The sequence below is a fragment of the Phoenix dactylifera genome, unplaced genomic scaffold (genome assembly GCF_009389715.1).
Source record: "Phoenix dactylifera cultivar Barhee BC4 unplaced genomic scaffold, palm_55x_up_171113_PBpolish2nd_filt_p 001369F, whole genome shotgun sequence".
NCBI classification, from domain to species: Eukaryota; Viridiplantae; Streptophyta; class Magnoliopsida; order Arecales; family Arecaceae; genus Phoenix; species Phoenix dactylifera.
The window spans coordinates 80715-104093 of record NW_024068693.1 but is presented as its reverse complement, the minus strand read 5'-3'; the positions used below and the strand labels follow the sequence as shown (position 1 = coordinate 104093).

The 23379-nt window shown below is 34.2% G+C and overlaps 1 protein-coding gene across 1 annotated transcript; it reads right to left on the bottom strand.

The window, feature by feature from the left end:
• LOC120108506 (1,4-alpha-glucan-branching enzyme 1, chloroplastic/amyloplastic-like) lies at positions 1 to 22582 on the bottom strand. Its single transcript, XM_039122122.1, has 16 exons — positions 22237 to 22582; positions 21305 to 21462; positions 19299 to 19552; positions 17653 to 17751; positions 16518 to 16560; positions 13088 to 13147; positions 12400 to 12480; positions 8901 to 9017; positions 8626 to 8709; positions 6769 to 6890; positions 5645 to 5764; positions 4290 to 4419; positions 4075 to 4185; positions 3509 to 3637; positions 1138 to 1241; positions 1 to 268 (listed from the first exon to the last, which is right to left on the bottom strand). The coding sequence occupies exons 1-16, from the start codon at positions 22370 to 22372 to the stop codon at positions 16 to 18; spliced, it is 2001 nt and encodes a 666-aa protein (XP_038978050.1). The 5' UTR covers positions 22373 to 22582; the 3' UTR covers positions 1 to 15.
• Between the last annotated feature and the right edge of the window lie 797 nt (positions 22583 to 23379).

Below are 23379 nucleotides of genomic sequence, written 5' to 3'. Positions count from 1 at the left end.
TATGGATGCCAGAAATCAGTGACAAAAATGGACATCATTCTTAATATTGTTATTATAAAAGGATTGATAAACTCCATGACTCAACTGATGCAAAGATACTGCTAAAGTGAGTATTAGGAAAACCTTGTCCATTAGCCAGAATGCAATAGTCTTGTCACCAACAAGAGCTTGATCATGGCTTTCGGCATAAACAACACATTTCTCTAACCATCTCCTATTTGTGAGAGTGTGAACAATATCTACCATTTTCCAATCCTCATCCTTTAACCTGTATCAAATATCGAGAAAAAGAAAATTTAGTTTTTTTAGCCATCAATGTGACGATAGAACTCATGGAACTCTTAGCCTTACAAGTCAATTGATTTTGTGCACAGCTAGTCACCTCATATATCGCAGAATCATTAACACGATTCTCATATAATGAAGTTGCTTGATTATTGGTCAGACATATCGAGCGATTTTGAATAATAATAGAAAACCATAACGTAAATGCTGAACGAATGTAGATGATATATCATTGGTGGATAAAATTTATTTTTTGTCAGGATGGTGCTTTATAGCAAGACATAAAAATAAGTAACCATTAGCGTTGAGCGAGTATATCATTGGCAGCTAAAATTTATTTTTGTCAGCTATTTCTGTTACACATTTAGCATGCAGGAGGATTTTGAAACCTAGAATAATCCGAAATTGCGATATGCACAATTACTGATAAGTAAAACACCAATCATTAATTGTTGTTATGTAACATCCCTTATGCCTTCTTTCCAGTAGGCTAAGTTCTTAATTACATGTCATTATTCTTTTCTTAATTATGAACCAATCTTCTCATCCGTCGACAATGTAGAACAAACAGGGACAGGTGAGTGGAGACTTATCATTGAAGCAAAATGTGTATTAGACAATATCTACCATCAAGTCATCTATACCATGTAACATAATAAATGCAACACAAGCAAGGTGCACACAATTCCAATAAACTTCCACAGCTCGTCATACTCTTGGCAATTTCTCAATGATTAAGATGTATACACCTATGGATTTTCTGTTATCAAGTGCGTGTAAATTTAACTTGAAATGGCTGCAATGATCTGAAAAACAATAACAATAAAATAAAAATTTCCAGATAGCACTTACTCGAGAAGTTCAATCCATTTATCAGCAATAGCCATATGAAGGCGATAATCAAATCCTACACCACCATCATGAAGAGGGATGCAGAATGTTGGCATTCCACTGACCTGTACAAATATCAAGACATATAATGTCAATATAAGTTTATGCAATGACAAGGGAAGGATCAAGTATGGACCATAAAAAAATAAACTATAATCAGCAATACTTGAATCACAAAGAGTCTAAGTACCATGCAGATATGCATTACATGAACAGCACAGATCAAAATAAATGTTATATTACACATTGATTAGTGCAAAATAATTGCCACTATCACTTGTACAAACCTCTTTAGAACTCGGACCATGCATACCAACCACAAAGACTCATTTTTTTTAGATACGTAAAACTGGGTAACAACCAAAAGCAACTAACAGCTTGCATTGAAGATATTGTTCATTGCACAATAAATGTTGTACCTTGTCCCAGCATTGTAGTAAAATTTCAAATAGTTCAAAGTAATGATAGGCGTAATATTAAGTTTGTGTGAAGTGAACAACAGCAGTATATGTATAAAAATAAGTGCACATTCTTATTCTTCTTCTATTTAACGAGTTGGTATATCATATTATGCATGGTCCCATTATTCTGGAATGCATGGTTTAGTCTTGCTCATGTATAGCATCATATGATAAGGGCTGACACTGAGCCTGGGCCATTAGGAAGTTGGATCAGGTACAAGCCCTTTGGTCTTAATACTTCAGGTGTTCTAAGGCCTGAATATGTTATCTTTCAATCTGTGTATTCTTGGCCCAACGCAAGCCCACCCTGAAGCCTGAAACGATAAAAGTAAATAATATATAGTAACATTATCTCACATCCCAGCCCAAATCCAACTTGACCTATGATTTGGTGCACCAACAAGCCAAACAGATCACAGTCATATTTTTTTTCTTCCTGAGCACCATTTTTTATCACCATCCTTTAAAATAAGATTATTGTTAAACTATGATATATCACATCCTAAAATGACTTTTATTCTTTAAATTAGAATAATATCATTGATTCGAGGTTTTTTCGCCTTAAGCATACTTAATAAACAAAGAAAAACTTCCAAGAATTCAGTCTTCCAGCAAATTATTGTAGAAAACTAATACCATATTTAATTCTATAACAACATGCAAAACAAAAAAAATACTGCATTTCACTGCTCCTTATTGTAGACAAATGTAATGAAAGTTGAAACACATGAGCCACCTATAAGTAGAATACGGAATATTGCTACAACTATTACTTAGCGCATTTTAAGTTCTGTAAGCAATTCCTTCAAGAAAGATTTTAAATATTAGATCATTAAAACAACAACATCCAACCTATTAAAAAATGAGTTAATTGTACTCCCATGAAATGAAGAAGCATTGGATTTAACAATGAAAATCCAATCTGAATATTAGTAGCATTAAAGTTGCCGCTTGGCTGGCATCCTTCAAAAAAAATTTTAAATATTAGATCATTAAAACAACAACATCCAACCTATTAAAAAATGAGTTAATTGTACTCCCGTGCAATGAAGAAGCATTGGATTTAACAATGAAAATCCAATCTGATTATTAGTGCATTAAAGTTGCCACTCGGCTGGCATTGTACACCTGAGATCTGAGAATATATGGTAATTAGAAAATGGAAGGGCTATACCATTAGGAATAAATCCCCATCCTGTAGCCACAATGCTTTATTCAGGTCAAGCACATGTCTAACTCTCTGAGTATAATGAAAGTACAAGATGCTATCAGTGATAAACTAGGAAAAACAATAGATGCCTAGAAATTTCTACCTAGGATGCCATGCAGCAATTGATCTCTTACTGCCACTTCCAAAGACCTCCACCTTTATAATTCAAGTTTCTTATGTTGCTACAAGCCCATAAGTATTATTTTTATCAAAATTAACCTAAATTCAGTATTAAAAATGGATCTTCTATTTCATCATTAAATATGCAACAAAGTAAAATATGCAATAAACAAGCAGACTTCCTATAAGCTCAATTAAATGTGATATTACTTTATCCAGGTGTTCTGACACATAAACAATATACAAGCAGAAACACATAAACAATATACAAGCAGAAACACATAAACAATATTACCATGCATGCATTACTAAACTTATGCACATAATACCTTATACCTCCAGCAATTTAAAGTTAATGTGCTTATTGTGTTGGCATAATTATAAAGTTAGATAGGAACTAAGATACTGATTGCAATAATGCAAGATTTAAGACTTAACAACCACCACATGGACAAAATTCATATCAAACCCAATAAAATATATAATGCACAGGAAGGGTATTGAAACAGAAAAGAAAGAAAGAAAAATAATCCCTACTTACATCTTCACCAATGGTGACAGCCTCAGGATAAAGCCCATGAATCATATCATTTACCAGCATCAGATAGACCACTGCATCCATGTCAGTTGCATATCCAAAGTACTCATTGTAATTCCCAGTAAACGCTACCTGGAAGAAAATAACTTAAACACTCACAAGGGCAAAAACAAAAAAAAACAAAAACCAATACTGTCATCTATATTTAATACTCATTCAGGTAGTGACAATAACTAAATCTGTCTCACTTTAGTTTTAAATTCATTATCAAGAAAGAAGATGCTTTCGACCTAGAAGATTAGATTGAAGAAAAACTATTTGGTGTTAAAAATACAAGTGCCAATAAATAGAATATAAACAAGTATAAATATACATGCACAATTATAAAAAGAATATAAATTAAAGAAGATGCTTTTGATCTAGGAGATTAAATTAAAGAAAAACTCTTTTGTGTTAAAAATACAATAAATAGAAAACTGTACATACAGAGAGAGAGGGAGGGAGGGAGGGAGGGAGGGAGGGAGGGAGAGGAACTTAAGGAGTCAACAATGCAACTGAAATTTGCTTACTTGTAGCCCATGGTGAGTATACATCATTGAGGTTACACCATCAAATCTGAAACCATCAAACTTGTACTCCTCTAGCCACCATCTTGCATTTGAAAGTAGAAACCTTAGCACCTAAAGGGGCAAAAGAAATTGATAATAATCTATGATTAAAACACCAAACAGAAACATATAAACAAATATAGTATACAACTAAGAATTGTAACTTTGATCCTTACTTCCCAACTTCCATAATTGAAAAGGCGAGAATCCCACATCCAATGATAACCTCGTGAACCAGTATGGAAGTAATGTGTCTCAGTTCCATCAAACTGATTTAACCCATCCAGGACATTGTTCGATGCATGGCTGGATATAGAGCACAGCGAGTAACAAAATCAACTAATATACATATATGCAAATAAAAGAGTCATTTCTTTGAGGACAAAAAAAAAAGAGGTTATGTACAAGATAAATGAAGCAGGAAGATATGAATGAACACAAACACTATCCATGGTATATAAACATACATAAATACATGCATACGCACATACATACATACATACATAGATATACACATGTATTTATGTATGTATGTGTATATTATTCCTCCCTTCAACCCATTCCCTAAAGAGAGTTAAACCTTCTAACCTATGAGTTTGTCATCAAATCTTTGCACTACAAGATCCTTGTCATATTTAAGCAGGTTCCCGAACTACCAAGAAACTGGCTCAAGCACTTGATGTCAAAATGCAATTGCATATAAATATACGGCTTTTCAAATAAAAGAGAAATTTTCAAAGATGTTAAATAATACATTTGAATAGATATGCATTGCAGTAGCATCTAATATTTCATGTATGCTCTCACCTTTACGGCACTTATATATGCTTTATTATGCATATCTTCAATCCTTTAAATTTGTAGAACTCTAGTTTTCCATGCAATTGTCAGTTATTTCATCATAACTTTTAATATTAGTACCTCTTTGTTGCCTAACCATGCCAGTATTGCCTGAAGTTTATCAGTTTTTATGAGAGAAATGAAGGGAAATCCACCTATACTACACCCAAGTCCAAATTTTTGGGATGCACCATTCAAGAATCAAACCCAGAACCTTTGGTTGCTAAGCAATGGGGTGTGACTGCTAGGGCTAGCCCCGATTCATATTGCCTGAAGGTCATCACTTCCTCGGATTTACCTCAGTACTGTCAGAATTTTGCTAAGATAATCACGCAAATAATGTCAAACCTATATAACCTCCATGTATTCAACTCTATGCTATTTTTAGAGATATAACCAATCTATTATGATAAATTTTAAAAAAACAATACATTAAGAATTAGATCACTGTTTTCCGAAAATCCTGACATGAACTTAAAGAGAGGTAAGGAAGAAAAATAAAAGAAAATGTGTGTGCATGTATAAAAAAATGTGACAGATGCATAAATGGAAATAGTAAGATGAATCATTAATAAAATAACCCAAAAAAGTAGATCAATAACATGATAACTTTTATCAAGAAAATGTTGACAACAATCATTATTGTATCACAAGTAAGTATATATCACATCCAAGAAATTTCAAATGTCACCTGTGAACAATATCCATGAGAACAAGCAGACCGAGCTCATGAGCTCTGTCGATCAAAGACTTGAGTTCTTCTGGTGTTCCAAAACGGCTACTAGGCGCGAAAAAATTAGTAACATGATACCTACAGCATGCAGTATAGATATAAGTTTGAATAAAGAAGGAAAAACAGAACTGCCAGCAAAGATTCATATAGCCACATCAAGACATTAAGCCTTGGATGGCATAAAGAGGTCTACAAGGCAAGGCTCAATAATTCATATCCAAGATACTGAGAGCATTGATAAACACATGGATATTAAAATGTAATATTGAGGACATTTGAACCTTGGTACAAGAACATATTTGGATGTGTATGTTTGAATGCATGTGTAATGTATGCATACGTCTGTATGTGTAGTTTACATGACAACTAGAGTGAAGTTTCAGAGGAGCAAAGAGTTGAATGAAAAGTAATGACGGATCGCATTTTTAAGTTTCTTCTTTTCCTTCATGTCTGTGTCAGTTTCTGTACATGCACAGGCAGGTTAGTTTTCCTGAGGATGGTCTAAAAACTTAAGATCTGTAAATATAACGACGTTTATAGCTATGTTTTTTTCCCCTGATGTAAAAGATGGGACAGCATCCAGAAGTATTAGATTAACAAAAGAATTGTCTCTTAGCTGATTAGAAGCAAGTGCGTGGCATCAAACATCAAACACGTCCATTATGTTTCTCCTTTAAACCCAATCAGATAGATGTGCATGAACATAAAAAATGAAACATGCATAGCCTTCCATCACAATGAAACATGCATAGCCTTCCATCACGCACATGAAAGGAGACAGGTGAGGACAGCAAATATGTGTAAACACTAGTTAAATTGCCAATTAGTGCTGTTCCTTTCCAAAGTCCAAGTTTGCAAGATCCCAAAAAGTAAACCTAGCATATATATGAAACCAGAAATAGGCAGAGGGCAAGAGATTTTTTGAAAATTTTATCATCAATAAGTCACAGATCAGATGGTTTGAAATGTGGTTGTAAGAGACCAACTCAAAAAAGGAAAATGCTTATTACTACATTTATCACCATCATTTGTGCATATTTAGTTCTTGAAGAAAACTACAATTAAAAGAATCAAGAATATACCCAAAGCTTGCATAATATGAATGCTCCTGAATGGCCATTATCTGAACAACATTGTATCCGAGCCTTTTGATTCGAGGTAGGACATCATCCCTAAAGCTAACGTACGTGTTAATCTTGGGCTCCTGCTTACGAGAACCCATGAATTAGTGAAGGAAAAGGTCTTGCATTTGAGTATCACCATAGACTAAAGCATGAGGAAAACACAACAGTTGTTAAACAAAATAACCCCATCATCCTACAGGCAGAATATAAGCACATGCCCGCTATAACAAAAGAATGTGAGTGCCTTTAAACATTTGGAGCAAACATTTCTTTCAGTATTTTTTTAAAAAAGAAAATCAGGAGGAAATTTAACATTCAGAGAACACACCACCTTTACCGTTCAATAAAGATATGTAAAAATAAAGTGAGAAGAATTAGCAACATTGAATCCTGTATGGGATTCTGCAACCCTTACAAGGTGAAAGTATACAATAAACCCAAGGTTTTGGGTGTCAAACCATGCCAGGCAGCACAGGGTATATTGTACTGACCCAAAAGGGAGTGAGAAGAATTAGCAACATTGAATCCTGTATGGGATTCTGCAACCCTTACAAGGTGAAAGTATACAATAAACCCAAGGTTTTGAGTGTCAAACCATGCCAAGCAGCACAGGGTATATTGTACTGACCCAAAAGGGTACTGGCACAGTACTTGGTTCTTATGCCCCTGTATTGACATATGGTACGGATGCTGTGCTGACTCCAGGAACGTGCCATGTGTTGGGACAGGGGTGTACCATACTATATCAGCAAGAAACCAGTATAGGCGCAAAATCAAGACTTAAAATATTGAATAGACTAGTTTGTGAAATTCAAAAATTGCAACAATCAAAATTTTAAATTCAATAAATGAGATAACTTTCATGTAGGCTCCCATCAACAATTGATATCATGAGACACTTAAGAGGCTTCCTTATCTTCATGATATAGAATAAAGGAGATAGATAAGCACATACTTGATTAGGACATGGGCTTGGGGAGATATAACCACAGTAAAAGAAGCTTAGGAGTTGCCCAACATATTGCATTATTGATGCCAAAAAGATGAGTATAAGCAACATGCAACAAAGATCACAGCAGAAACTGCACGGGAAAAAAAGATCCATGTTGGTTTTAAGGGCTGCAGATTAAAGGAAAAGACTGGAGAAAACACATGGAAAATTTCAAAGTTTTGGCAAGAAGGATTAATCCTTCACATCAGTGAAATGGCATAAAATAATTCCAAAAGTCAACCCCGTATAAATGGGATAAGGCTACCTTGTTATCATTTTGGTTATGAGCTTAACTGCTTTTGCATGGTCATTTAGTCAAAAACGCAAAAATGGCAATTCATATTCAGTTCTCAACTAATTTAACTCCATGAAACCAACTTCTAGCAATTCCATAAATAACTTTCAACTTTAACATTTGTAGCCCTAGTGATGTAGAAAATGAATTATATTAGAAATATTTTAGTTATATGGTTCTTTGATTTTCACTATTGAGTTCTAATATAGAGGTATTTAGCTATCCAAATAGAAAAGAATGTAATTCAGAATGAGGGATTTATCATGAACTATGAATAGACAAGGAACATGCAACTCAAGTAGAAATTTCATGCACAAGATTTTAAGGAATCTTAAAAAACATATTATTACTATGTCGTGCCTCCTAACACACCATGAGCTAGCATAAGTTAATGTGTTCTCTTTCAATCAGTAAAAGGAGTCATATTAAGACTTGAACATGCTACTTTATCACTGTTATCACACCAAAGTGAAACCTAAAGAAGAAGATAGAGAATTCATAACTGAGGATACAAAGAAAGCATACATACCGGACTACTCATCCCCACATGTGATTCATAAATGCGCAATGATTTTGGAGATTTTGGTTGAGGATGTTGAAACACATATTTTTCCTGCAGATATATGTAAAGAGCCTTTAATGTAAAGTTAAGATTGATGATTGGATGAGAAAGACCAACATGTTAGAGCTAGGTGAATATATCAACTCCAAGAGATTGACAAATCATAAATTAAGCTAGTAATAATAATTTGTAATGTGATCCAGATGAATAAAATCAGAAAAATGAAGAAAAAAAATTCATACCTCCTCAGGGGGATCATAGTATATTCCGCTGTATGATATTTCACCTGGGGCTTGTACAGAGAACTTTATCCATGCAGGAATTGAATCTTTAATGCCAGATGGAGTATCCATGCGTATCTATCATGCCAATATCAGTATAGGGTTACCAAGGATGTTATTGTACTACTTATATGTAGAGTTGATCATGAGCCGTGCTTGGGCACAGAAAATTTGGGCCGGCCTAAAGCCCAACTAGAAATAAATATAGCCTAGGCTCAAGGCCTGGCCCATGATCAGCTCAACTTCTATGCATCAAGTATGTAGGTGTAGCTTAGTAAATGCTCCATGATATGTTTTACCTATTCGGAGAACTTTAATCCTATCATTCATTAAACAATCCACGATATACACATGATGAAAAGCAATAAAAACAGAAACAGCTCGATGGAAATTTTAATTATGTGATGCATATTTCTTGAACATTTGAGTGTTGAGATAAGCAGCATTGCTTAAACCTCACACGGATTAGGAACTAGTAAACTATAGTACAAAAACACATAGTATCACTGTGACAATTAAATAACCTAGTTAGCACGTGCACGTGGCTTTCCAGTCAGCAAAAAAAGCATAGTAGAGAGTCATGTGGACTCCCCGCTATATTTTCAGAAAAAAAACATGTAGGACTGTCTTTTCTATGTTTGATAGTAGGCTGAACACAGATCAGATATCTCTATATCCAGATCTATATCCAGTTTTAGTTAAGGAATACAAACACGAATACAACTATAAATCAGATGGTAAAATTCATATCCATATTTGTTTTAAATAGATACAGATATCCATATCCATCAACTCACAGCTATCACAATATGGATAGGAAATTAAGTTAAAGACATGATAATATTGTCACTTATTTTCCTTTGAGTTCATGAGAGCTATGTAAGACTAAGTAGATCCATATTTGTATCTGCTTATCTTTGAAAAATATGGATACAGTTACAGATATTGATTAAATATTAAAAATTGTATACATATTCAGATAAGATTTGGATATGAAAATAGATCCGGACAAATATAGATTTGGATTAAAAAAATGGATCCGAATGAATATTATCCGGTCCACTTTCACCCCTATTTGATTGTGCTCTTTGTGCAATTATTATTGAGGCTTCATTTTGGGAGTCCAGCTTCACGTGCCCAATGTGGAGCATTCTCTTTATATACAGTAGATTATCAGTAGAAATATTTATGAAGCTGGAACAAAGCTTACATGTTCCTGAGAATAACATTGCTAGTATGGACTCCAAGCTTGGACTGACCGAGTATACGAATTTGTAACCCAAAATTGATATGATAAGGACTGTCCTGGCTACATTTGTGGGTCACTAACGAGTTAAATCCATTCATGATTCAAGAGGTAGAAATTACTAATGAAACAGTGTATTTTTTAAGACTAACAAAGCTCAGAGTGATTCTTACAAGTCAAACATACTTGCACATTGAAGAATTTCTATACAAATGTGAACAGTAAATCTGCTGATATGAGAACTCTAGAACCCTCACAATCAAGCGAAAGCGTACTTTCCAATTTTCTGTCATTATCATCTACCAAAAGGTGGTCAACAACTAGTTTGCCTTTCATTAGCATTGGCACCACTGAGTTCAACTCTGATAGAATTAAAAGTTCATTCATATGTTATTATGCTGGTTAATCTTTTAGTAGATTTTCTTCTCCAACCCTGAACCTATGAGATGCGTGCACATTATTAATGGAAAGAGGAGCTAACATGAAGGCACAAGAATATCAGTTTCTTCGGACTGGTAATAGCATATTTTATTAGATACATTGCACTCATAGAATTAGGTCATGTTTGGGGGAGCTTTTGGAAGTAGAGTTGTTGGAAGTAGAGCTTTCTAAAGTAGAGCTTTTATAAAAAAAACTGTTTACTGTTTGGTAACCACATTTCTAAAGTGTTGCCACACTTTAACATGTGTTTGGTAAACAAACTGAGCAAGTACTTTTGTGTGACAAAATGACCATAAAGGACATTACTAGTATTATACAATAGAGCATAATAAAATATAATATATATTAATACATAAATATATAATATAATGTAATGTAATATAATATTATTATAATATAGTGCTATAACATTATATACTATAGGATAATTTAATATAATATTAAATTATTTAACATAACATATCAATGTATTATGATATAATGTAATATAATATTATATTTATAGTATAATACAATAATAAATATATAAAATATTATAATTATTAGTGTAAATAAATTTTTTACCCTTCTTATGACCATTTATCTCTCTAACAAATTTTCTAGCTAGATGATAAAATTAGTAAAATAATTACTAATATTTATTTTTATTTATTTATTTATTTAGATCAAATTACTTGCCACTCACTCATTATTTATTTATTTATTTAGTTATTTATTTATTAGTTTATTTCATTGAAATATATTTATTTATTATCTTATTTATTTATTTATTTATTCGTTCATTTATATACATATTTATTTATGCATTTATTTATTTATTTATTTTCTTTTCTTTTTCTTTGTTTTCTCCTCTTTTTTTCTTTCCTTTTCTTCTTTTTTTTATTTTCTTTTTCTTTTCTTTTTTCTTCTCTTCTTCTCCTTCCTCTCTCCCCTTCTTCTCCTTTATTCTCCTCCCGCAAGGCCAGCAATGCCGGAAGGGGGCCGGGCCGCGGCGGCCCGGGAGGGGGCTCGGGAGGCGGCGGACGTGGCTGGCTGCCATGGAAGCTTCGCTGCGGCTCGCCTCCCCAGTCCCGCGGCTGGCGAAGGCCCGGCCACCCCATGGCCGAGCCCGGCCGCTCCATGGGCCAGCCACACGCCACGGGTGGCATCACGACGACCTGCAGAGGGGTTGCCAGCCATGGGTGGCGGCCGGCGTGGTGGCTGCCATCGTGGGCAGCCACAGGCTGCCTCCCAAAACAAAACAAAAAAAAAGAAAAAAAAGAAACAGGGGCAACAGCATTGAGAGGAAGAAGATAGAAAGGGAGGAGGGGGATGGGTGAGAGAGGAAGAGACGGCATGATGGAGGGTTTTGGGAGGAAAAAGAAACTTTTAAATGGGGGTATTTTGGTCAAAAAAACAGCTTTTCGACAAAGCTCAAAACAGCTTTTTCGGATAGCTTCAAAATGAAGCTTCTCCCAACAAGTTGTTTTTAGCTTTCTGAAAAAGCTAAAACAGCTTTCCAAAATTTTTACCAAACACCCTTTTTCATCCAAAGGTGCTTTTGGAGGGCCAGAAAGTGCTTTTTAGCCCTCCAAAAGCTCTCCCAAACGGAGCCTTAGTGAACAGTAAATGCAACAACAACACATGACATGATTTTAGATATTCTAAAATAACAGGAAAAAAGCACTGCTATATCTTATGCAGTAATTACAGCAAACAAGTAAAATAAGGATTTAGAACATCAAAGAGAACATTCAACCAATAGTTCACCGAATGTCCAAGAAGAAAACATACCTTGACATTTGAGCCATGGGGTATAGGAGGTGAGCCATCTGCATTATTCGGCAGAAAAATCTCCCACACACCAAACTCATTCTGAAAATAATTAATCAAATGTCAGCACACATGAAATCAAGTGGTCCAGCAATCTGCTAATAAAATTGAAGTTTTATGCAGTATAATAAATTTCCAGATTGTGCAAACATGTTTTATGCACAAGAAAAATGTTAGTATGTATAACAGAAGTTAACAAGTAAGAATATCATAGAAGAAATCTACTGTAAAATCTCCTTTAATCGAAGGAATGCATAAATAGACCACTTTAGAACCTCACAAGCAAAGCTTGTTAGTCACTAGTACATCTATGGATAATGACCTATAATTAATGGATAATGTTATGTAATTGCATAACCTCTTTACACAATTGCCAGGTAGTAGTGCTTACTACTTTCAGGCTGATTATTGGGGATAACATGATAATGGCTTCAATAATCAAACACACAGTGAATTGTAGTGTATTTCAGGCTTCCTTCCATACTCTAGGATGAGATTCTCAGTAATGACAAAAATTAGCTTTAAACAGAAAAAATTGTCGCAAAAAAGGACTGAGTTTAAATTTCAGATTATCATAAACTAATCTACAGAAAATAGCAAAAAATTGTGCCCGTAAAGGTGAAGAGTTATCTGAGATGAAGTGACATACCTGATTCATGACATCAGCATTGGGGTTCCAATTGTTGAAGTCTCCTATCAGTGCTGCTGACTGAAAACAAAAATCAGTAAGTTGTTTTTTTAAGCTAAGGCATACAGAAAATGTATGACAATCTAAAAATGGAAAGTATTGCTTCTTAGCTAGGTATTGGAAAAGGAATTAACTTGTAAGAAGCAATGTTCATGATTAGCAGCATGCACTGTAACCGTATTAAAAATATAATGAATCTTGCAAGCAGTCCAGAATTCAGAGCAAACCAATTTGTCAACCAGGTGACCTTAATTTGTTTGGTGCCACAGCGAAAGAGCATGGTATCGAAAAGGACAATTTAGAAATAGGATGGGCATTGAGAAGGAGAGAAGGGAGCCAAAAATGAGACAAGGTATGCAAAACTTCATTAACATCATTAACTGCATTCCCATAGAAAGCCCCCCTTAATGTCATCATATTACTCGCTAATCTCAGGAGAACATAAAATCTTAAAAATAGAACTACATGCCCATGCACACATTAGCCATGTTTGGTTGACAGGAATTGGGAGGTGGATATGGGCATTAGACATCGATCCAGCCTATTTCCATGTTTGGTAACTCATTTGGAAATGAATGCTGATCTACACGGGTCTTGGATTCCCCTAAATAGAGGGTAAATTCATACCCCAGGGACATTTTCCTAGTCCTAAGTATGTGCCTGGACAACTAAAGAATTTATATACTACTATTTATTAAAATATATTATAATAATTTCTTATTATTTGGATAATATAATATGTTATATACAATATTTTAAATCACATATTCACACTATTATATAGTTTATTTTTTGCCCTTATATAGTTTTTTATATTATTAATGTTAATATTTTATATTATATTGTATTGGTAATATATTATATTTTGTATATTATTATCAATATTACTATCATACTAATAATATATATTATATTATTATTATATTTTGAAATTATTATGAAATTTTTAAAAAAATTACATTTATTGTAATATTACATTGTATTACCGAATTATTTGTTATATTAATTCTATCTTCATTAATTTTACTCATAAAAATAATATGAATATCATTATTAATATTATCTTGTTAATATAGTATAATAATATGCTTATATAACAAACTTAATTATTCAATATTATGATAGAAGATTAATATATAGTGATAATGTCATTATTAATATTGTTACACTATAATGAAGAATTTATATTAGTAGATTAATTATATTATTATAGGAGAAGTTTAATACAATGTTATAGGGTTAATATTAATATTACTATATTCATAATATTATTCATAATATTAATATTAAGTTTGATAATGTATTATTAATTATAATATTATTACATATTCCAATATATTATTATAGGAGAAGATTAATACCTTGTTATAAGATTAAAGTATAACTATACTCATAATATTGATATTATGTTTGATAATATACTGTGTTATTATATTATTCGAACATACTAGTTCGGGACTAACAGGGCTCAATCCCGCAACTTCCACCTTGACAGAGCGGTGCTCCAACTAATTGAACTCCAATCCCAACAAGGTGTGCGGCATACATATTCTTACTAGTTTGATAAGAACATTCTATTCATTGTGTTGTAACAGAAACACAAATGACATACTAAAATTCCATATGGGTATGGAATAAAGACAGAGCGACATGGATTAGTAGTAATAAGTGGTTATTTTATTGCCAAAAAAATGGATAATCAATTTTTCAATGAGAAAAAAGAATTATTTTTTATTTTTATGATAAACTTGTGCCTAGCAGTAATGATTCATCTGGCATTACAACCTTTATCACAACAATGCTGTCCATAAATCAAATTATTTCATGGACTGGATTTTACTTGACTATCGACAACTCCATTGAGTGTGCTCGGGGTAGATATTTTATATAAATGTATCACCGTGTTATTAAATATTTTGCTTTAAGTTCTTTTTCCTATAAGAGGTGGAATAGAATAACCTGATTGAAGCATAATGATGATGCATTTGTAATGCATAGTAATAAGATTGTATTGTTACTCTTGCTCCCATCAAGATATATCTGACCCCTTCTTATATTCCCACCTACATATATGGGATATTTTAAAAAGTGAACGTCTTTATTTGTTGCAGGGTCAAGGGAAAGAATGGGAAAGGCAATTCATTATATTTCTGAACGAAAAAGGACCTATCATAAGAATATTTCTTTTATTGGGATGATAACTCTGAAAAGATAGATTTCTCATCTTTTCTCTAACCTCGGACTTTTTCAAAACAAGCCCGAGTCAAATAGCAACGATTCGAAGCACTTCTTTTTATATTTCACTATTTTCGGAATCTAAGGACTTCAGTTTATGGATATGTAAAATACAGGATTTCTAATCCTAGCAAGAAAAAGAGAGACAGATACTCAATTTAAAGTGAGTAAACAGAATTCCATACTCAATCTCGTACATATATATAGTGTGGAAAATTGTATTTGATGAAAGTCATAGATATGGCTTGGAGGGAGATCTTTCATATCTTTTGAGATCCACCCTACAATATTTTTTTTACTATCATCGTAATTATATTAGTATTGCTATTTACTAATATTATGACATCATGTTATACTGATACTAATTAAATAATTACGATAGAAGAGTCTATTGTTAAAATATCAATATGATATTACTTAGAATATTATATTACTACAACTTTATATTTATATAATTGTAGATTATGTAATTTTATGCAGAATATATTATATTATAATACTTAGAGAATCATTATCATTATAATATATAATATTCATATAATAATATTTAGAATGTTAATATTACATTACTATTAATATTATAATATTAATATTACATTACTATCAATATTATAATATTAATATTGTCATTTATTAATATTATTATAATAATATTTATATATCAATAAATATATAATATTATATGGTATCTGGCTTTAGATTTACCTGGACTTTACCAACACAAGAATCAAACTGACTAATCCTGATCATTGCTAGGAATGGATTTCCTGGGAATGGGAAAACCATGCCTAATTTCCATTCTTGACAACCAAACATGACCATGTATAAATGGATTCAAAGTTTTATGCACCGGCTGAACCATATAGTAGCAACAGGGAACCAGTATTACAGGATCTCAATATACTGAGACATGCTATAGGTGTTGTTCCGACCTAGCACCCTTACTATGTATCGCCACAGGGGCATACCCTACCATGCCATGTCATATCTCACTGGTGAGTTTCCAATACGAGACCCAGTAATGAGATGTAAAACTTTGAATATATTGACTAAACCAGCAAAGTCATATGTCACATTTATCCATATCATTGTATTATGGACGCAAGTAGCAAAATTTAGAAGTTAGATACAGATGAAAATTACGAAAAGAACAAACCTTTGCTCCAGGGGCCCACTCACGGTAAGTAATACCATCAGCACTGATAAAAAAGTGAGAAAATAAAAGAATTAGAGTGATCGAATCAGTAGAAACAATCATTTCTGTATTTTCAGTAAGACTACCATTGTTCTGATCCTGGAAACAATTACTGGCAGAAAAAAGAATAAGAACAATAATGCTTAATTTACTAACTTGATATTCATCTCAAGGAAAAAAATTACTAATGTCATAATACTGTACATAAAACATAAAAATAAGAACCAACAAACAACAAAAAAATATCTGCATAACAATGTAATGAGTGAAGCAAAAAGGATGCAACAGAGTCAGAAATAAGTTCCTTTAGAAGTTCCTCTCTGGAGATTATTTTTTACTTTCATTACATTTTGCACCATCATCATTCTATTTCAGAATAAAGTTAACATGACAAACTAGCACTTATGAATGTACATGCACATGCTTTTGCACCTACACCTCAAGCACACGTAAGCACAATGATTTTGACTTCTCCACTATTTCTCTTACCTACTTGTTACTATTGAATTCTATTACAGATACATAAAAATAAGTAGGAGATTGAATGCACAATTTTTAACCAAAAAAAAAGGATATATGCATGTATGGTTTTATACTTCTTGCATAACATATCCAGACAAAAATATTAATATTTTTTAGCTGAATCAAGAACAAAAAGAACCAGCTGAAAGAAGATTTTTAATCAATTAAATGTGTCTTTATGATGATTTTCAGAATTTCCTCCTGGAAGGAGAAATTCGCAACAAAATGGCCAAATTATTTATATGTTCGTAAATCTAACGTGAAAATTTTAATAGCTGAAGAGGAGGTGCCCATGATGGCTCAAATGCAATAAGAAGGTGGTTATGGAAAGAAAATGGAGAAATAAATAATCTATTCATATTCCTATATGTTTCAGGGGAACCTAATTATATTCTCATCCACGAACTACTTTGCAACATAAGTGATCGCTTTGACTAATTCATATAGCACAACATATTAAAAGATGTGAAGATTGGAACTGCTGCATTAAGTGGAATGCAAGAGCTTTGAAGACAAGAAGTAATTTCAGAAGGAAAGAGATCCTTGGCTTTGCAGAGAAAGGATAGAAATTTACCTGCGGATAAAGCCAAATTTTTCGTAGCCACAAGAGAATGCATCCAAGCCACCTTCATACCGATCAATCAGTTCACGGCTTTTCTTGTACTGGCTATATCTATAGTTGAAGAAATAAAATGTAATAGAGTCCCAAATTACAAATTCATTGTTAGCAGCATGTTGGATAAGAAAGAAGAGAAGGGATGAAGCTTTTAAAATATAAATATTTTTTTTTTAAAAAAAATAGATGATTTTACAAATCAACACCATCTAACACATGTTAGCTAACGAAAACACAGAACCAAATTTTAAGTGTAAATCTGACTCATAACATGATGCAGGTAATTCATCAGATTCAAGCTTTCATAAACCATATACATGAAAAAAAAAAAAACCATAATATCAACTATAATCATATGAATATTCATGGCCATATGCTTCTGGCTTTATACTGAGTTTTGTAAATTGCTTCTACCACGTGTATGTTTCTCTTTATGCATTTGATGTGCACACAACCAATTGAAGTGTTCTACATCTTCGGACATATTACTTTGAACCTTAATTCATGAATGTGAAAGTATAGTGTTTTTAAAGTTTTTTTCATTACTTAGTCTTTCACGTTATACTAACTTCCACCTTTTTCTATAATGAAGACCATTACACAGCAGCAGGCTCAGTCAAAATCATCAGATTTGCTGGAAATGCAGGAAAACACCTCGGTTTCTTTTTTTTTTTAACACAAACAACACCTTCGCTCCTTTCAAAAATTTTGATCCATATAAGCCCCAATCTGAGTGGCCCAGTAACAGGTTTCTAAGGCCCGCTGTTTTAGTCAAAAACATATGACTTGAAAGATTCTATATTTAGTTGAAACCAAGGTTCGCTGCCTCCAAGGTCCGCCGTATCGGTACCAGTCGGCGTACCGGTGGCCAGCAGGACCGATACAGTACCGGTCTGATCCGATCCGTACGGGCCAGTACCGATACCGTACCGGCCCGGTACGGCGCAGCGCTGTGGTTGTTTTGAAAAAAAATTGACGTTCCGGTGCGAACCGGCCAACAATACTGGTACCAAGCGGTATCGGCCAGTACCAACCGATACGGACCACATACTGGTCGGCTCTCCCAAAAAAAACCCAGTACCGGATTTCACGTAGATCCGGTGCCGGTCTAGGGCCGGACCGGTACGTACCGACCAGTACGGTAGACCATGGCTGCCTCGGTACCGGATCCCGTACCGGTGCTACACTAGCACAGTATCGGTATGGTATGGTACAAAACTTTTTTGGTATATTGAATGTTGGTACGCCGCCCATATTAAGTACTGGTACCGAACCGGTAAAGTACGGTATGCCCTGTACTGTCTGGTTTGGACCGGTACAACATACCATGGTTGAAACTGTCTAAGTTTGTTATTTGGACTCTGCATCAACTTTAGAAGAGGAGTTAGATACTGAAGTGATGAACCGAAATATATGTGCAGAATAGATGTCTTTTCTGCTATGTTGATATTGATGTTTTAAGGCTCTCATGATTCACCATACATGCCAATTAACAGTTCTTCATTAATTGTTTTATATTTTAACATTATTTCAGAAATTACCAAATTCACATCCCCACAATGGAACAAAACATCTTGTAAAACATATAGCAAAGAGCAGCCTACCGATAATCAAGATGTGCACGATGACCTTCCAAAGATGAGTCAATTTCATAAATTCTTTGTCCAGTACCAGGTGGAGGAATAAATCTTGGTTTCTCCTCAACTTTTTCAATGGTCTGATTGGCTCGAGAATGTAAAGACTGTTTAACACCTTGATTCATGATTTCATCATCCATAGCTTCTGAAGACGTCGTTGTCTGCCTAGCTGCTACCTTATCCTCATCTTCAATGGGTAGACCTCTTGATTCTTGTAACACCTACCAAAATAATCACATGCAGATCAGTCATGAAAAAGGGCATTGTGAGGAAGCAGACTCACATGAAAAGGTATAGAAGTTTGAAAGGGAAAGATTTTTAAAGAGTTTTGAAGGAAAAAGGATAAGTGATATCAAAATATTAAGAAGAAAAGGAAAATCTGAATCAGCTTGCCTATAAATACAGTGAGCAAAACCTGCTTTGGCAACCTAGACATATGGAGTAGAAGCATGGTTTGCCGAACCGGGCAGAACCGCCCGTTCGGGCAGTGCCGAGCCGACCCGGTGCAAAACCAGGTCGGTTCGCTATTTTTTTCGGTTCCGGCTGGTTCGGTCCAAAACCGGCCAAAACCGGTCCCGAACTAGCCGCAAAGGGTACAAACCGGCCAAAACTGGTGCGAACGGGCCAGTTCCGTTCAAACTCGGTGCGAACCAGCCCCCCTCTTTTGACTCGTTTGAGGCATTATTTGTTGTTGGAAAGGCCCGAGAAGGCCTTCCCAACAACGATTGAAAGCGGCGGCAAGGTTTCCGCCCCTCCCCCTTCCCAACAATTCAAAAATAACATCAATTCAGTAGTTCAGAAGAAAAATCCAAGCCTAATTAAGGTGTTCTTCCTCTCCCTATCTCATGCCCTCATTTTTTGGAGGAGCAGATTGAAAAAATAGCTCAAAAATTGCAAAATAAAAAAAATCATGCCAAAATTTTTGATTTAAACTTGATTTTATTATATTTTGTAGATCTATAGACGATCTACACGATGACAGAAAAATTTTTAATTTTTAGATTATATATAATTTTTAAAAATTAAAAATATATTTTTGAATTAGAAAATAAAAAATATAAAATAAATAGAAATTAAAAAAATGTAAAATCAGAAACGTATTTAAGGACATGCAAGCTACTCTTCATAAAAATTTGGCGTTCATTCATTCAAGTTTTGATGTGATCATGCACACAGTGGCCTAGGCCTAAATTATTTTATAATTTTTACGTCACTATTTGATTTGAGTATATTTTATGTTCCTTCTTGTAGAATGCAATATCTCATTAATCATTTTATGATTTGTATCATTTTAAAACAATAAGATGCATCATTTATGTTAAACCGGGATCATAGAAATATCAAAAAAATATCAAAAAATCAAAAAAGGCATTAAAAAAATCAAATTAGACTTAAAATTATTGAAAAAGTTCAAAAAGAGTGATTATCAATTAAAATTTTTTGAAAACTCCAAAAAAAATGGGTGTGCTAATACGGAACCAGCATGCCCTACCCATACCGACACACAGTATGGTACCGACCCGTACCGGCCGCCGACCGGTTCGAGTTCCGGTACTGGTTCGGCGAACCTTGAATAAAAGTCTATATGCTTAATTAAGAACTGGAGCAAAAACAGGTCGTATCATTTTACTTCCTTATCCTTTCAATTTGATATCAAAAAAAAGGGAGCAAGAGGAGGAGGAAAGGGTTTTTTTCTTGTGGGAGGAAGGAGGTGTTAAGATTTTAATATAATTTTGGGTTAAGACTAAAACCAAATGAGGCCTAAAAAGGCCATACTCCATATGAAAGCAAATATTTGGCAAAAACAATCAAGAAAATTATATGGACTCAGCAGATTCACAAACATTATATCCTTAAATAAAAGCATCGCTTCCTCTTCCATTTTTTGGTCATTGAGCTAGATATCACAGCGAACAACATTGCAAGACCATGTAGACATAAAATAAAAGGATGTTGCCTATCCTAGAATGCACCTGCACGTCATCAGGAGCTACTTCAGGGTTCCCAGTTGAATCTGCAGAAGATGAGAAACCATCACTTTCACCGCCTGGAATCAACACCTTTCCAGATGCAAAAACAGTCATAGATGCAGAATCAGGTTCATAAGAAGAATTTCCACCAAGCATGTTCCCTGAAAAAGAAATATAGGAAGCATTACACTAACAGGAATACAAATGATTTAAAGGAAGAACACAAACGAGAGAACATACCAAAGCAAATTACTTCTACAACACTTAAAACACTTCTATGGATAGTGTATCGTCTTCACTAAAATGTCATCGCACTTCTACAAATAATGCATCACCTTCACTAAAATGTCATCTTTCATCTGAAGTTGATTCCATAACCAAAACACAGCCTCATCCCTATATTCTAGGGATGGTTCTATAAATCTTTGCCTTTAGTTCTCGTTAAGATCGCATGCTACTTTTTTCCCATTACCATTTTATCTTCCACTTTTAATGTATGAAATTTAACAATACACACGAAGAAAACTTAAATCTAAAATAGCAGTAGCACATAATACATATATCGTTATCTCCTTCACAAACTGTGTCCCCCCAAAACCACAAAAAAAAAGGTGTGATCAACACCCTATAAACGAACAAAAAAAAGATCAGTATAATGTACAAGATCCAAGAAAATGAACACAAATCACAAGGCAGAGCATACAAAGACGAGAAAATTGAAAGAAGAGGAGAAGAACCGAAACAGAGTACAAGAAACAGTTAGCAGCAAAAGTTTGATCATCCGAGATCAGAACAAGCACACGCTTACCTCATATTACTAAATAGAAACATCAAAGTACTACCCAAGAAACTCCAACAGAACAGAGTCGAAAACAGAACAACAAACAAGCTTCGAAAGGAGTGAGTGAGTGAGTGAAAGTATACAGAGAGCTTACGCGGGAAAGAACCCTTCTTCAAGAATAGGAGTGAGTGATTCCCGCCGTTCTGGCGATCTCCATGAATCCCAGACCGACGTGACAGCCCCGGAGCTTGCACGGCGGAGAAGCGAATCCCCGCGAACGCGAAGGCCATCGATCAAGAACCAAGAACAGGAAGCTAACTCTAGGGTTATACGGAAGGAGAAGGGAAGGAGTAGGAAATGGGAGTTCTGGTTCTTGCTCTGGATCTAAGAGAGTGGGGTTTGAGAGCGAGAGGTGGAGAGCGGGGATGAGAATGGAGTGACGGATCCCAAGGAGAGCGCCTTCTCGCTCTCTTTCCTTTGAATGATTCACTGCGCGGTTGCCACGTGTGCGCAGGGGAGTTGGAGGAGCAGAAAGGCGGTTTGCTTTTATACTAAAAGCCAGACCGGACTGGGTATGAGTGCTGAACAGAACAGTTAGTGATAACAGTGATCTATGTACTCTACGTTTTCGCCCACAAATGGATACCTGAAATTTCTCGGATAAAAGGATCCCATGTTCATCGGTCAAGTTGAAGTCATACGATTCACCTCAAAATTTTGGTCAGATTTTTTTTATAAATTTTTTAGTACATAAACACTCTTCTAAAATTAATATTTACATATATATCTTTATACAATAATATATGCAATAAAATGCTTGCCGATATTGAACATGTGAAAATAACTCACTAATAAATTGATAGATATGATCCGGCCTATTTCTATCCGTGTTCACCGACTTGTTCATAAAGAGAAACTAAAGCATCTGGTTTTGCTTCTTGTTCCTTCCTATGATCATCTGAAATTGGAACTTTTCTATAAATTTTTTTATCGAAGAATCAGTATTTTTGATTTTTTTTTTTCTTTGAGATGTCATGCAGACAGTCATATAATATGCAAAAGAAAATAAGGGATTAGACATGGGATAGCGGGAAGTGAATAAATTTGTTGCTAAATACATCCATAAGCTAAATACATTCTTTAAATTTCTCAAAGAATATGCTCCTGTGATTTCACCTCCTCATCATTTACCAGTCATTTTAAGCACAAGCTGGCAATCCAAAAATGGATTTAAGTCTATACAAACCAAAAGGGACGTTGCTTTTCAGAGAGACAAAAAAAGACAAAGAAAATCTGA

Excerpts from the sequence above, each read along its gene's own strand:
- LOC120108506 (XM_039122122.1), bottom strand. The coding sequence starts at position 22,372 with ATGGCCTTCGCGTTCGCGGGGATTCGCTTCTCCGCCGTGCAAGCTCCG. Across the intron at positions 4,420-5,644 it reads CTCATGGATATTGTTCACAG|CCATGCATCGAACAATGTCC; the intron begins GTGACATTTGAA and ends CTCTATATCCAG. Across the intron at positions 3,638-4,074 it reads ATACTCACCATGGGCTACAA|GTAGCGTTTACTGGGAATTA; the intron begins GTAAGCAAATTT and ends ATTTTCTTCCAG.